Below are 12,909 nucleotides of genomic sequence, written 5' to 3' on the forward strand. Positions count from 1 at the left end.
AAGCCCCTCCCTCCTCTCCTGCACCAGGATGGTCATGTCCCACCCCAAAGCACAACCAATGGCGCGGGAACTTGGCCCGGACAGCCAATTGAACGGCGGCAGCGGCACAGAGATGGCTCCGCCCCCAAAGGGCCGCAGGCCGCTGGCCACTCACGAGGCGGGGCTCTCCGCTGTTTTTTGCAGCCCGCCGAGCTCAGCCGAGCTCAGCCGACTCCCTCCCGCCGTAGCCGAGCCCAGCCGAACGCAGCCGAGCCCAGCCGAACTCCTCGACGCTCCTGCCGCCGCCGCCCGAGTGCCGCCGAGCGAGAGAGCGAGCGAGCGAGCTAGCGGCCCCGGCCGCGGAGGAGGCGCCGCCCCAGGGGGAGGAGGTGCCCGCTCTCCGCAGACCGCCCGCGGCAGAGGCCGGCCCGGTCGCGCCCCGGCGGGAGCGGCCGGCAGAGGCTGCGTGGCCCAGGGGGAGGGCCCGGGGAGTGGACGTCTCCCCTGCCCGCCTCCCGCCGCCCCCCGCCCGCAGGCTCTGGAGCCTCAGTCGGCGCTGAGCATCCCGTTGTCCCGGACCCTCCCGCGGGCGCGCACCGGGCTCAACTCAGGTAAGGGGGGCTCCCCTACGGGCAGAGGGTCGAAAAACAGAGATCTTGAACGAGTATAAAGAGACAGTGACCCACACAGAGACTGAGAGACACACAGCTTGGAGGAGAGATAGACACAAAGGCAGAGACACATGCAAGACGCACAGAACCACCGATACCGACCCCATGGAGACCTGTCCCCGAGGGCAAAGGGACATGCAGTCGTGAAAAGAGACAGCAATACACAGAGAGACTGGTAGAGAAATGAGACACATAAATAAAACACTCAAGACACTCAGAGATAGGGACACAGAGAGACAGGCAGCCACACACCTTCAAAGAGGTGTGTTTGCAGAGGCAAGGATGCAGATCCAGCGAGGGAAAGAGGGACAGGAAGATGTTCGTTCAGACACACACCTGACCCAGAGAGGCAAAGTCCCAGGGAAAGGTACACCTAGGCACACAGCCTTGGGTATGCAGAACCCACACGTTCCTGCTAGAGCCTCCACAAAGTTCCCTCTGTGTGAGCTGGCACCTCTGCAGGTCTCCTGGACTGGCTAACTGCAGCCCTCAGAAGGGAGAGGATGCCCTAGCCACTACAATCATGGTCATAATCTTCCTCCTGGGCCTTAAGCCACCTCAGTCCCGCCCACCAACAGCACGTCTGAAGGGCTAGAAGCATGGTGGGCAGGGCTAGGCTGTACCCACCAGTTCCGAGGAGAACGAGAAAGAGGCTGCCTGCCTACTATAGCTTCCCCATTCTGGCTGCACCACAGCACCCAGGGGCTCAGAGCCAGGCCTGAGGGTGGAGGTGCTGGCTTTGTGGGGTACCTGAGCCTGCTGGGACTCACTGCTCTCTGCCTGAGGCCAAAGATGGAAGCTGTCCCACTAGGCTTCAGCCCACTTCTTCCTCCTCACCTCCGTCTACTTTCCTCTGTACTTCCTCAGGCCCAGGACTGCAGGTGGGCATCTTCCCTGCCCAGAAGTCGCTGTGTGTGGACAGGACAGCCACCTTGGATGATCGGCCACCCCAGAGTTGCGCCTCGGCATGGGCCTTGCCGCTGAGGCAGCTCCACTGTCTGCGCTGGCCTGAGGGTGCTGTCTGTCATGGGGGCAGCCATCTCCCAAGGGGCTCTCATCGCCATCGTCTGCAATGGCCTCGTAGGCTTCTTGCTGCTACTGCTCTGGGTCATTCTCTGCTGGGCCTGCCATTCTCGCTCTGCTGACGTCGATTCTCTCTCAGAATCCAGTCCCAACTCCAGCCCTGGCCCCTGTCCTGAGAAGGCGCCACCACCCCAGAAGCCCAGCCATGAAGGCAGCTACCTGCTGCAGCCCTGAAGGGCCCTGGCCTAGCCTGGAGTCCTGGACCTGAGTATACCTGAGTCAGAGTGTGGAATCGAATCCAAGAAGTCAGTCGGCCTGGGGTCCAGAATTTATAGAGTCCAGTTGATTTGACGCTGGATCCAGCAGCCTAGATTGTAGCCAGCCTGGCTCCAAGAGAGGCCTGAGTGGCCCTAGAGAGAAAGGCCTGGAGGGGGGTTAGGAGTTGGTGCTAGGGCCAGGGCCATCTGGACTCTGCTCCATCCCAAGGGCCAAGGGCTGAGTTCACGCCTTCCCTAGGCTCAGCACATCTGGGCTCCCTAGGTTGGGGAGCAAACGGGAACCCCATGGCAATAATGGGAGGGTGTCCAGGCTGGGCCCCTTCTCTGGTCCTCCCACTGTTTGTTGGATAATAAATGGAACTATGGCTTGCCCCGAGATTTCTTTTCTTAGGGGCTGTGTGGTAGAACAGAAAACAAAGGTAGGAGGTGAGCATCCAGCTGGCCTTTATTTGTGCAAAGAGGGTATAATGGAGGCTGAGGGTCACGGAGAAAGGTGGCGTGCCCTTAAGAGCCAGAATGAGAAAAGCAAATACTGGAATTGGTCAGGGTGAGGCACGTCCTTGCTTGTATTGGGTTCAGAACACGGAGCAGGGTCTGGGCCAGACTCAGGTTTTGGTTTTTACTTCCCTCACGAGGTTTAGCAGTTTGTCCAATTTTGCGATCTCCACAGCTGGCCCCTTCTGCACTTCCTGCCCCTTCTTCTCCTGAAAAGAGGGGGAACACCAGTGGGAACAGGTACAGACTACTGCTGCTTTGGGGGAGCTGCCACAGGCTCTCCTTCCCAACCTGCTGTTCCTGACCGTCCCCTGCCCAGTAAATATCAGAGCCCTACTGGGGGTTAGGTGACTCAGGCCCAGGTGAGGGTCTGTGAGGGGGCTCCAACTCCATCTCTGCAGCCTAGCAAGAATCAAGCACTACGTGCAGGAAGGAGTGGGGAAAGGCGTTTATCCCCAGTCCCTCAGAGGTCGCCGTCAGAACTAAAGGCTCTGGGGAGAGGCGGGAGCTGCACGTTAGGGTCACTCAGGATGGGTCTGGTGGGAGGGGATAGATGTGTGCTACTGGGAGAGAGAGAGTAGTGTGGACGAGGCCACAGGTGTCCTCACACCTTCAGGTTAGGGTTCGGGAGGGGTGCCAGACTTGATGTGTCATGTAACCAGAACAAACGGGGGAAGTGCACGGGATTGTCTATGTGACGCCATGTGCTGGGGACTGTCTTAGACCCTTGCTCCCACCTGCAAAGCATTCTAGTGTTTCCATTGGTAAGTTGGGCCCTGAGAAAATGGAATTTTGGACACAGGTACGTTTGGCCCACAGGCCTTACAATTCGGAGGCAGGCCACATCAGTCAAAGTCTAGCTACTGTCCAGCCAGTGAGATGTGGGCTGTGCTGAGACAGGCTGAGCAGCTGCCATCTGCTCCCTTTCCCCTGTTCTCTGCCACCTGTGCCCACTGCTTTCTGGCACCTGCCCCAGCTACACCTGCTGGGGTATAAGGTAAGGGGAGGGTGCAGAGCCAGTGGGCCCAGTCTAGCTGCTGCTACTCAGTGGAGCTCCAGTTTCCTCTGGCCTTGACACCTCCCCCTGCTCCCAGGTCTGCTCCACTCCTGCAGCCTTTGCCTCTACCCAGCTTACAGCTCCAGTCGGAGAGAGGCACAGGAGAGTCATCGTTTCCTCTCTTCCCATTTTCTCTCCATAATTAAGCCATTTCTCAGCTTTACCCTGTCCCTCGGAACTTAAAGAAACCTGATTTTTACTTCCACTGCTGTCATTAGCTTCCCATAAGGCTGGACAAGTCCCTTGGCTTTCTGAGCCTCATTTCCCCATCTGTACAGGAGGAAGGGAAAGATGGTTTTTGACTTCTGACGGTATCGGTATCGGGGGAAGTTCACTGGGAGAGAGGTCTGGGCGTCTGAGGTAAGTCCTCTTGGGAAGGGCAGGAAATCTGCAGCTCCCGGAGGGAGGACCGTAGGGATGCCCAGAGGACTTCCTTTGGTATGAATCACTTGACTGCTGACAGGGTCAGAGGCAGTCTCACAGGAACTTCTAATCCTCCCAAGAACTAGCCCCAAACTGTCCTTGCTCAGATCCTTGGCGATTTAGGTTTCCAGATTCCCAGAGTTCCACAGCTGACCCTTGCTGTGTGAGGAGATGGAACTGTGATAAATCTTGCCTCCCAGCATCGCGCTGCGTAGGACGTTCATATCTACCACGCTCATGGAGTCAGGGCTATGCCTCCCTCCCAAGAGTGGTCATCACCCTCCCAGGGGGGCTGTCCACTCTGCCATCTTAAGCCTGCCCCTCATTAAATTAAGAACAGATTTTATCTGTTCTACAAAATTTGCTGCTGCCTTTCTTCCTCCTGAGGCCAAGGAGCTGGGCTCAGCAAAGAGATTTAGACCATGCTTGACTCCCCCCAACCCCCAAAGCCCACCACAGCCTGTGGGCCACAGCTGCAGGCGCTTAGCAGCCTTCTGAGTATTTATAGCCAAGTCCACCCCCTCCCCCAGCTGGCTACAATTACAGGGCCATCCACACTTCTAGCCTGTGCCTCCCTGGCCATGGTGGAGAATAGTCTATGCCAGTGTCCCTGGCTGGGTAGGGACACTTGGGGAAAAGGAATGTAGCTGGACAAGACAAGCCCCAGGCCCTACCCCCAACTGCTGTATATCCTCAAATTGTATCCTGGAGGCTCAATGGTGAGGGTGACTTGGTTCACCCTGACCCTGGCCCAAAGCTGGCTAGAGAGCAAAGAGCCATTCCCACTTCATATACAGTTGGGTTCTGTATCTGGGAATTGAGTTCTGAGGCTCTGGATCCTAAGGCCTGTGCTGTGACGCTTGAGTCTGAAATCTGAATTTGGGCTCAGGTATAGATTCAAGGTCATTGATCTTGGCTTTGTGTCATACATTTGGGGTCCTTGGACTCTGGGCAGGGTCTTCTCACTATTAGAGACCCAAGAAACCGAAACCAGAACTCAGAAGGTGGTCTGCATAACTGCTGACCTAGTTACCCGGCTCATTTCCTCCCTCCCTGGGTCGACCCACGACTCCCAGTTGAGGAACCATTGGAGCTGAAACTCTGTATGCCCAGCAGCGATGCTCCAGCCGAGCTTTGAGTCCCTCTCCTGGTAGCCTGTCACACCTACAGCATCCTGCACTCCAGGACATCAATGATGCTTGCCTCCTCCATGTTCCAAGCCCCCTTACTCCTGAGAAATCACCCTCGGGACCCTACAGAGAACTCGGACGCAGTACCACAAAACTCATCTGTTACTTCACAGCCTGTTTTTCCCAGCCTCCCCATTCAGGCAGCGACACCATCCTTACCTTGAATCCTTCATGCCAGAAACTTGGCGTGGCCCCTGGCTCCTCCCTCTCATCCCCCCCCGCCCCCATCTCTTGATGGCAGCCTGGACTCCCAGAGCCCATACCTTTGGCATCTTTCGCAAGTTGGGAGAGAGCTTGAGACAGATGATGTGGCCACGGTCGTCGCCCACGATTATGATGGGGTGGATGGGATTGAACTGCACGTGGGTGATCTTGTTCTTCTTCTTGGCTACCACAGGCTGGTTGCAGATAGCTTCATACTTGTTGACCGCTAAGTCAAACACATGGGCCTACAGAGAGGTTCTTGTCACAGTCGGGTAAACCAGGCCCTGGTCTCCCATCTTGGGCTTTCTGAGAACCCGACAGAAGGCTAACAGCACAATAAAGCTGAAGGCCACAGAAGGGATTTCATGAGGGAGTGAGGTTAAAGAGGATTAAGGATCTTAAGTATATCCAGAAGCAATGGTAACAGCAGCTATGGGATGTATATGACAAAGAGGGGAGACTTAGAGGGACAAAGGGGACCGGTAACGGGATCAGAGGGAGGGCGATAGGGAAGGATGAGGGTGATCAGAATGAACTCTAATGATGCATGTATGAAAATACCGCAAAGAAACCCAACACTGGCAGCCACCATTTATCTAGTCTAATAGGTTTACTATGTTCCAGGCTCTGGGCAGGAGTGTTACAAGATTGGATCGTCTAATTATACCCTCACAACCACTCCACACTGTGGTTCTATTACTATCCCTATTTTATAAATGAGGACTTGGAAGCTAACTTGCTTGTAAGTGGCAGAGTCAGGGGTCTATCCCAGCTAATACATACAAAATGATCTCCGAGTTTGATGCCTAAGTGCCTAATAAATGTTGGACAGTATCCTTGCCTCACTCAGAGTCCAAATCACTATCGGCTGCCACTGCCACAGCTACCTAGTCTCCCTGCTTTTACTACCCAGACTTGCCTTAAACAGTTCGCCCAGTCTCTTTGGAGCCAGATTCCACGTGCTTGCCCGTGTCTTCATCCCATCCTAAGCCCTCCCCCTTGCTCACTATGCCGCAGGCATGCTGCCTCTGCCCCTAAGGCTGATGAGCTCATCCCATGTCAGAACACTGGTGTCCTATTGCCTCGGTGTGGACAGCTTCCCCACCGCATCCTCACAATGAGTCCTTCAAGGCTAGCAAAGGGCGCACACCTTTGATTCCAGCACGCAGGAGGCAGAGGCAGATGGATCTCTGTGAGATGGAGGCTAGCTTGTAAGAGAACAGGTACAGAGCTGTTGTAAGAGCTACATAATAGAGAGACTCTGTGTCCCCACCCCCCAAGAAAAAACAAGGCAAACAAAAAAGTCAAAGGTCAGTGCTTGTCATTCAGCTCTCAGTCTTTCTCGATTCTTCAAAGAAGCCTTTCCCAAGAAACACCAACACCCCCACCACCCACCCCACCCCACCCCACCCTCAGGTCTCCATATACAGTGCAATCAGGCCTGCCTGCACTTGCTATGTAATCCAGACTCCCTTCAAACGTTTAGTCCTCTGGTCTCGGCCTTCTGAATGCTGGGGTTATATAGGTAGGCCGAGGCATTTACCATCAAGCCCGGCCTTTTCTGTTTGCTATAACAGCTTTATGGAGATATAATTCACATGCTATAAGGTGCATCCATCTAGCAGGCTGCAAGTAGACACTTCTTGGTTTTAAGCATATTCACTTATCAGACCATTATTATCACAGCAAATTTAAGGTGTTTCCTTCACCCACAGGACAAGCTCTGCACTCGTTAACAGTCACTCCCATGTGTTTTTCTCACCCGTTCTGCGGCAGACACAGATCTACTCTGCACCTCTGAGGACTTGTCTCTGCACACGAAGCGCGCTGCTCAGATCTGTCTTGGACTTACCATACATTTGTTCTTTTGTGGCTGGACTGTTTTATTTAGCATACGCTCTCCATGTCATCTACGGTTGTCATATGTTCCTTGGCTACTGACTCTGTTCCTTCAGCATATACACTGCCTTCTATTTGCTGTTCATGATGTGATAGACACTGGCCTCCTTGTTGTTCCACCCTGACACTACCCGCTTCCTGTCCTCTGCTCTGATATGGTGGGAATTTGATGCCTGGGGCTTGTTATTGGTGTTGGTTTGGTTTTTTTTTTTTTTTTAAATATTCTTTCCCACTCTAATGTGAGCTCCATAACCAGCAGATTCTAGCCTGGAGCTGAGCACCGTGGTTGACCCTTAGCAATGTGTTCAGGAAACCGGTGGCTGGCAGGCATGACTGAATCGCTGCATTATTTTCTTGGGGCTGCAAGAGCTTTTCAAGTTATATCAGATTCCATGAAAAAAACAAGGCTGCACCTAAGAACATTCCCATTAAAAGGTGGCTTTGGGGCCTCTGTCTATCTCTACCCAAGCTCCTAGAACTAGCATGGACACTGCTGGAGGTGACAGCCTCACTACCTACTGACCAGTGACTGGCCCACAGGCTAGGCACCCTCTAATGCCCCGCCCCAGGAAGGTGTCAAGGAAGACACCTTCTGGGTGACACCTCATTTCCCCAGAGGGCCTGTTCCTCAAGGTGAACACTCCTGTCCCTTCCTTGAGGCCCCTGTGATGAAGGATTCCTCCACATTTCCCTGCAGAGCCTGGCCCTGCAGTACATAACCCCGCGGCCCATCATCCCCTACTGACCTGGGTGGCATGTGGTGGGCTCTCTAGGACAGAGACGCTGAGATTCCCCTTTGTCTCTGTGGGGGCTCAGCAGGGTGAGAACAAGACAACTCACCTTCCCGTCCGTAGTGACTGCTGCAAACACAGTGGAAGAGTACGGTGCCCAGGCCACGTCACCCACCGCTGAGTTCAGATCATAAATGAACATAGGGGTCCTGCAGTAGCAGAAGGGACAAGCCCATAACACAAAGGGAGTCACAGTGTCAGAGCTGAGGGGAGGGTGCGGGGCAGGCAGGGCCCAGACAGGCCCCTCACTTGATGGTGTGGTCCCAGATCTTCACTGTCCAGTCAGAGCTGCAGGACATGAAGACCTTGGTGTGGTATGGGTTCCATAGCACAGCGTCTACTGCCATGTTGTGAGCATCATAGGTGTCCAAGAACTGGCTGGAGTAGGATTTGGAGCACTGTGGCAGGGATAAAGAATGGCCGATTAAGGAGGGTCGGACTCGGCAGAGAAAAGCCAGCAGCAACCTTTTCCCTAGGGGCCCTGGAGGCTGTCCATCTGTTCCCCACCTCTGGAAGGGAGAGAAAGCACTTTAAGACTAGAGTCCAGGCTGGGCATGGAGCCCTCTTGGGGAGGTGAAGGGAAGGTGAGTTAGAAAGTGACTTCTCTCTCCAAGGCAGAGTGGGTCTCAAGCCCTGGGCAAAGATTCGGTACAGCCTACTTTGTCCACGCCAAAGCCTGTGGGTAGACAGTGCCAAGGGTTCGCTGCAGCTTGGATATCATCCACACTACAGTAAGTAGCAACCCACCTTGAACAGGTAAGGACAGATGCAGAGCCAGGAGCTGTCTCAGATCTCCAGATTTCCCATGCAGTATCTGCCCCGGCCAGCAAGCCTCTCTCCCTCCCTCCCTCCCTTCCGGGAGACAAAATGACCAGCCTTTTCTTCCCCCTGCCTCTCTCCTGCTGCCACCGGGAGGGGTGGAGAGGGGGTGGGGACCTCTTTTGCATTCAGACCAACTCTGGCTGGGCCTCTGGGGCTCCCGCGAGGCTGTCTGTAATTAACATTCTGATTCTCTGAGCCTAAGAAAAGCTCACAGCAAAGCTATTTCTGGACGATGGAGGTTCAGAGGGATATTCACCTACTAACACCGAGCCAGGCCCGAGAACTGGCTGTGCAGGCTGTGTCCTGCCGGCAGCCATGCACCTCGTATCCAGAGATCAAGCTGCTTGATAGCTGGCCTTCAGAGCCCAGTTCAAGTTCAGATCTCCTCCAGGAAGTCTGCCCAGAATGTTCCTAGCTCCCCCAACCCCCTAGCCCCATGCCTGCCTCTTAGGAAAGGGGAAAGAGACTGGTTGAAGTCACTCTAGATCCTCCATCACCTTTTCTGTTTGTTGTCTTTTCCTGACAGCCGAGCAGACCAAGATGTGAATTCCTGGGCTGGTGCCTGTCGCTAAGCCTGACGAGGAATTTAACTTGGAAAAGGCCTACAAGCTGTACCTGCTCATCTACATGCATGTGTTGTGGCATGGATGTACCACACACACACCATCATTTAATAAATAGATGTTTAAAAAAATGAATCAGGGAAGCCTCTCTGCACTTGTAGGATGGCACAGTGGCTAAAGGTGCTTGTCACCAAGCCTGAAGACCTGAGTTAGAGCCCCAGACCTCCCCATATACAGTGTGACATGAGTGTGCCCATACATCTAATACACACAACACACACACACACATACACACACACACCACACCACACCACAATTTTAAAACTTTTAAAAAATGCATTCTTCCTCTGCCCACCCCCCCCCAGAGGTGTCCAGAACAGCAAACACTAGATGATGACGTCAGAGTAGGGTGTGTTGAGGTGAGATGATGACGTCAGAGTGGGATGTGTTGAGGATGGCTGGTGAAGACCCTAGTAGGTGCTTAGGTCCAATGGCCCCATGAGGAGCTGACAGAGCGGGCAGTGCCACCTCACCTTGTAGATTTTTCCCTCTTCTGTGCCCACCAGGAACATGTAGTCGATCTCTTTGTGGAAGTCAAAGGCAGTGCCACAGCCTTGGAAGAAGAGGGGACAGACTTAGACTGGTTCTCAGAGGGAGCCTCCCACCCAGCTCACTGTTGGACAAATAGCTGCTCTGAGGGCTGGGCTCTGGCCAGAAAAACAGAAACTGGACCTCGGGCTTGCTTGCCCTAGGCTGTATGGACTCGGCAGACAGGAATGGAGGCCTGGGTAAACAAGGCAGGAATTGAGTTAAACAGGGTCAGGGTCATGGTAAACAGGGATGGGGGTCTGCAAACAGGGACATGGTCTGTGCAAACAGGGATAGAGTCTGCATAAACAGCGTAGGGATTGAGTAAACACGGACAGGATCTGGGTAAACAGGGCTTAGATCTGCATAAACAGGGATGGATCTGCATAGCAGCACCTGATTAGCATAAACTAGAGCAGGGTCTGCCTGGATCCCGTGTGCCAGTGGTCAAGGGCTCAGCCCATAGAGCTAGGCTTTCCAGCCTCCTGAATTGTCACAGCCACTGATCCTGGGTGCTGGGACTGGACGGTCTTGCCGGGCTAGGGGTGTGAAGGCTGGGGCTCCTACCTACAGTGTGCAACTGCAGCCCCTCGGGGATTTCTGTAGTGCTGCCTTCAGTCTTCAGCTTGATAACGTCGATGTGAACCAGCTCGCTCTGCAGGCAGAGGGATGGAGAGACGAAGGACTAGATTAGTTCGGTAGCTTTTTGCCATTTAGCTCCTCCCACTTCCCCACTCACCCCTCCATGACCCTTTCTGGGAAGCAGGCACCTTGACGAGGGTCCATGACACTATCCTGCCATCGGACGACACAGAAAAGAAGTTGAGGTTGTGGTCCATGTCATCCTTCTGCCACTTAACCTGAAACACCCCAAGCCACAGTTTTGGAACTCTGTTAGGGTGCGGAGTTACAGCTGTAGGTGGGGCTCACCAGGCACTCACCCGTGGCTCAGGTGCAAGTTCTAGGAGCCCATTTCCCAGAACTCCATGATGAGACCTTCTGATCTCATTTCACCCAACCTGGGACCACCATAGCAGTCTGAGCACTGCCTTAAGGTGCGGTTTTGGCAGGAGGTACTCAATTTCTCCCTGGGTCGGGTTCTAGCGGTCTAGTTGTGGGAAGAAGTTCTTGTTGTGGGTTTAATCTCCCCACACAGCCATGACCTGGAAAGGTCAGAGCCCCACAACTCGCCCTTTCACTTATAAAATGGAAGCCATGATAACGATAACATAGGCATACAGTGAGAAGTAAATGCTATGCCATATATAAACTGCACATTGTTAAGTGTTACAATAATAATCGCTAATGGGGGCCAGGCATGGTGGCAAATACTTCTGCTTGATGGCATCTGTGAGAAGTGACTTCGAGCTTTCAGAGGACAGGCAGGAGGATCATGAGTTCTAGAGCAGCTGGGCTACACAGCAAGCTCCTGTCTCAAAAAACGAGCAAACACTCTAGCTAGCTGACAGCCGCACTAGTAACATCATCCTAGGAAGGTGGGCTGCAAGCGGCTGTGGGGAGATATGTGGGGGAAGGAGGCCATCCCCTCTTCTAGGCTTGGCCTTTAACTTGAAAGTCTCCTTTGCTCCCACCTTCAAACCGGCACTAGCTCCTGCTCCCAGAATCTTGCTCCCAAATCCCAGATTTGAGCTGCGTTTCTCCATCTGCAAATCCGGGTTAATTACCCTGCCCCACCCGTCTTCTCGAGGCTGGAAGCAAACATATGGGAAAGTGTTTTGGAGACAGAGCTGTTGTCTTATGAAGATGACACGCTTGAGGCTCAAGTTTCTGTTGCCAGATGTGGAGGCTTGGCCAAGCCAAGTCCCCAAAAGCTGGGGTGGGGCTGGGTGCCCAGAGCTTTCCATCCTCTGACTCCCTCCAGACCCCCCATGCTGGGACCCCTGTCCAGTCTCCTCCCTCTGTCACAAGCTGAGGTTCAGAGAGGGAGGCCAAGAACCTAGGCCTGTTGCCTGTAACTGCTGTTGCCTGTAACCACAGCTGTCACCATGGCTGTTGGAAAGGAGGGTGGCTGGGGGGTGGGGGAAGAGAAGGGGTTGTCTCTCTCCATCCAGCCCCTAGGCCTGGTGAATCCGATTGGAGCCGCTGCGGGAGGCCAGGCTGAGTCCTGCCTGGGCTTGTCTGGGTAGCGGGTTCTTTTGTGCTTTCACTGGGAGGCCAGAATTTTGCAGAGGCTGTAAGGCACAATAAGGATGCATCTGGAGACTACTTCCCCTTCTGTGCAAACATGGTCCCTTTAAAGGGGGGAGGGGACAAAGGTGTCAAAGGCCAGGCTGTAAGAGGCGCAGGGGAGCTGCAAAGGGAAGTGTTTAATGAGCAGACGCCAGCACTCATGGAAATTGTATTTCACACCCCACTTAGCAGCCTCATGCCCGGGGTGTGTGTGTTTGTGTGTGTGTGTGTGTGTGTGATCCTAGACAGTGGAGGTGAGAGGGTAAGAATAAAGCCGAGAGGATCCAGAGAGCCAGTGAGGACCCGGGGAGCAGCAGGGGGCACTGCACCAATTCTTCCTCTTTTGCCGCATCTGATTAGGATCGAGCACCCAGTCTCTGCTTATACTTTCTTCCTGTTGCCTTTCTAGAATTGTGCTGTCACAGATTGCTGCTGGCTAAGGTTTCACAGGAGGGTCTGATCAGTGCTTAGGCACCCTTGTGGGCAACCTGGGGAAGGAGCCTGTGCTCTATGGGACATGAGCCATTTTAAAACCCTGGCACCACAGCCTTCCATAGTTAATGGCCAACACAACAGACTCTGCCCCAGCCTGGCGTCTGAAGTCCTGATACACAGGGCACAGTTCCTTTAAGGAGGGCTGAGGTTCTTGGGTCTTGGACATCTCATTCAACTAGCTTGTCTTGTCTTAAAGCTCCAGGCTCCTAAGAGCACACTGCTGGGCTACCCCTCTGCTTTC

General features: G+C 54.1%; 2 protein-coding genes across 3 annotated transcripts in view; one reads left to right on the forward strand and one right to left on the reverse strand.

The window, feature by feature from the left end:
* The first annotated feature begins 286 nt into the window (after positions 1 to 286).
* On the forward strand, positions 287 to 2,320 carry Enho (energy homeostasis associated). Its single transcript, XM_021159680.2, has 2 exons — positions 287 to 590; positions 1,518 to 2,320. The coding sequence occupies exon 2, from the start codon at positions 1,677 to 1,679 to the stop codon at positions 1,905 to 1,907; it is 231 nt and encodes a 76-aa protein (XP_021015339.1). The 5' UTR covers positions 287 to 590; positions 1,518 to 1,676; the 3' UTR covers positions 1,908 to 2,320.
* Positions 2,321 to 2,357: 37 nt separating this feature from the next.
* Dnai1 (dynein axonemal intermediate chain 1) overlaps positions 2,358 to 12,909 on the reverse strand; it is a 66,672-nt gene continuing 56,120 nt past the window's right edge. For both annotated transcript variants that reach the window (XM_021159678.2, XM_021159679.3), the window contains 7 exons: positions 10,754 to 10,843; positions 10,551 to 10,638; positions 9,929 to 10,008; positions 8,260 to 8,408; positions 8,060 to 8,159; positions 5,380 to 5,565; positions 2,358 to 2,655 (listed from right to left, as the gene is read on the reverse strand). In XM_021159678.2, the coding sequence (XP_021015337.1) occupies positions 2,557 to 2,655; positions 5,380 to 5,565; positions 8,060 to 8,159; positions 8,260 to 8,408; positions 9,929 to 10,008; positions 10,551 to 10,638; positions 10,754 to 10,843 (792 nt within the window). In that variant the 3' untranslated portion in view covers positions 2,358 to 2,556. The remainder of the gene's footprint in view (positions 2,656 to 5,379; positions 5,566 to 8,059; positions 8,160 to 8,259; positions 8,409 to 9,928; positions 10,009 to 10,550; positions 10,639 to 10,753; positions 10,844 to 12,909) is intronic.

Source organism: Mus caroli, unplaced genomic scaffold (genome assembly GCF_978045245.1).
Source record: "Mus caroli unplaced genomic scaffold, Mus_caroli_1 scaffold_6, whole genome shotgun sequence".
Taxonomy (NCBI): domain Eukaryota; kingdom Metazoa; phylum Chordata; class Mammalia; order Rodentia; family Muridae; genus Mus; species Mus caroli.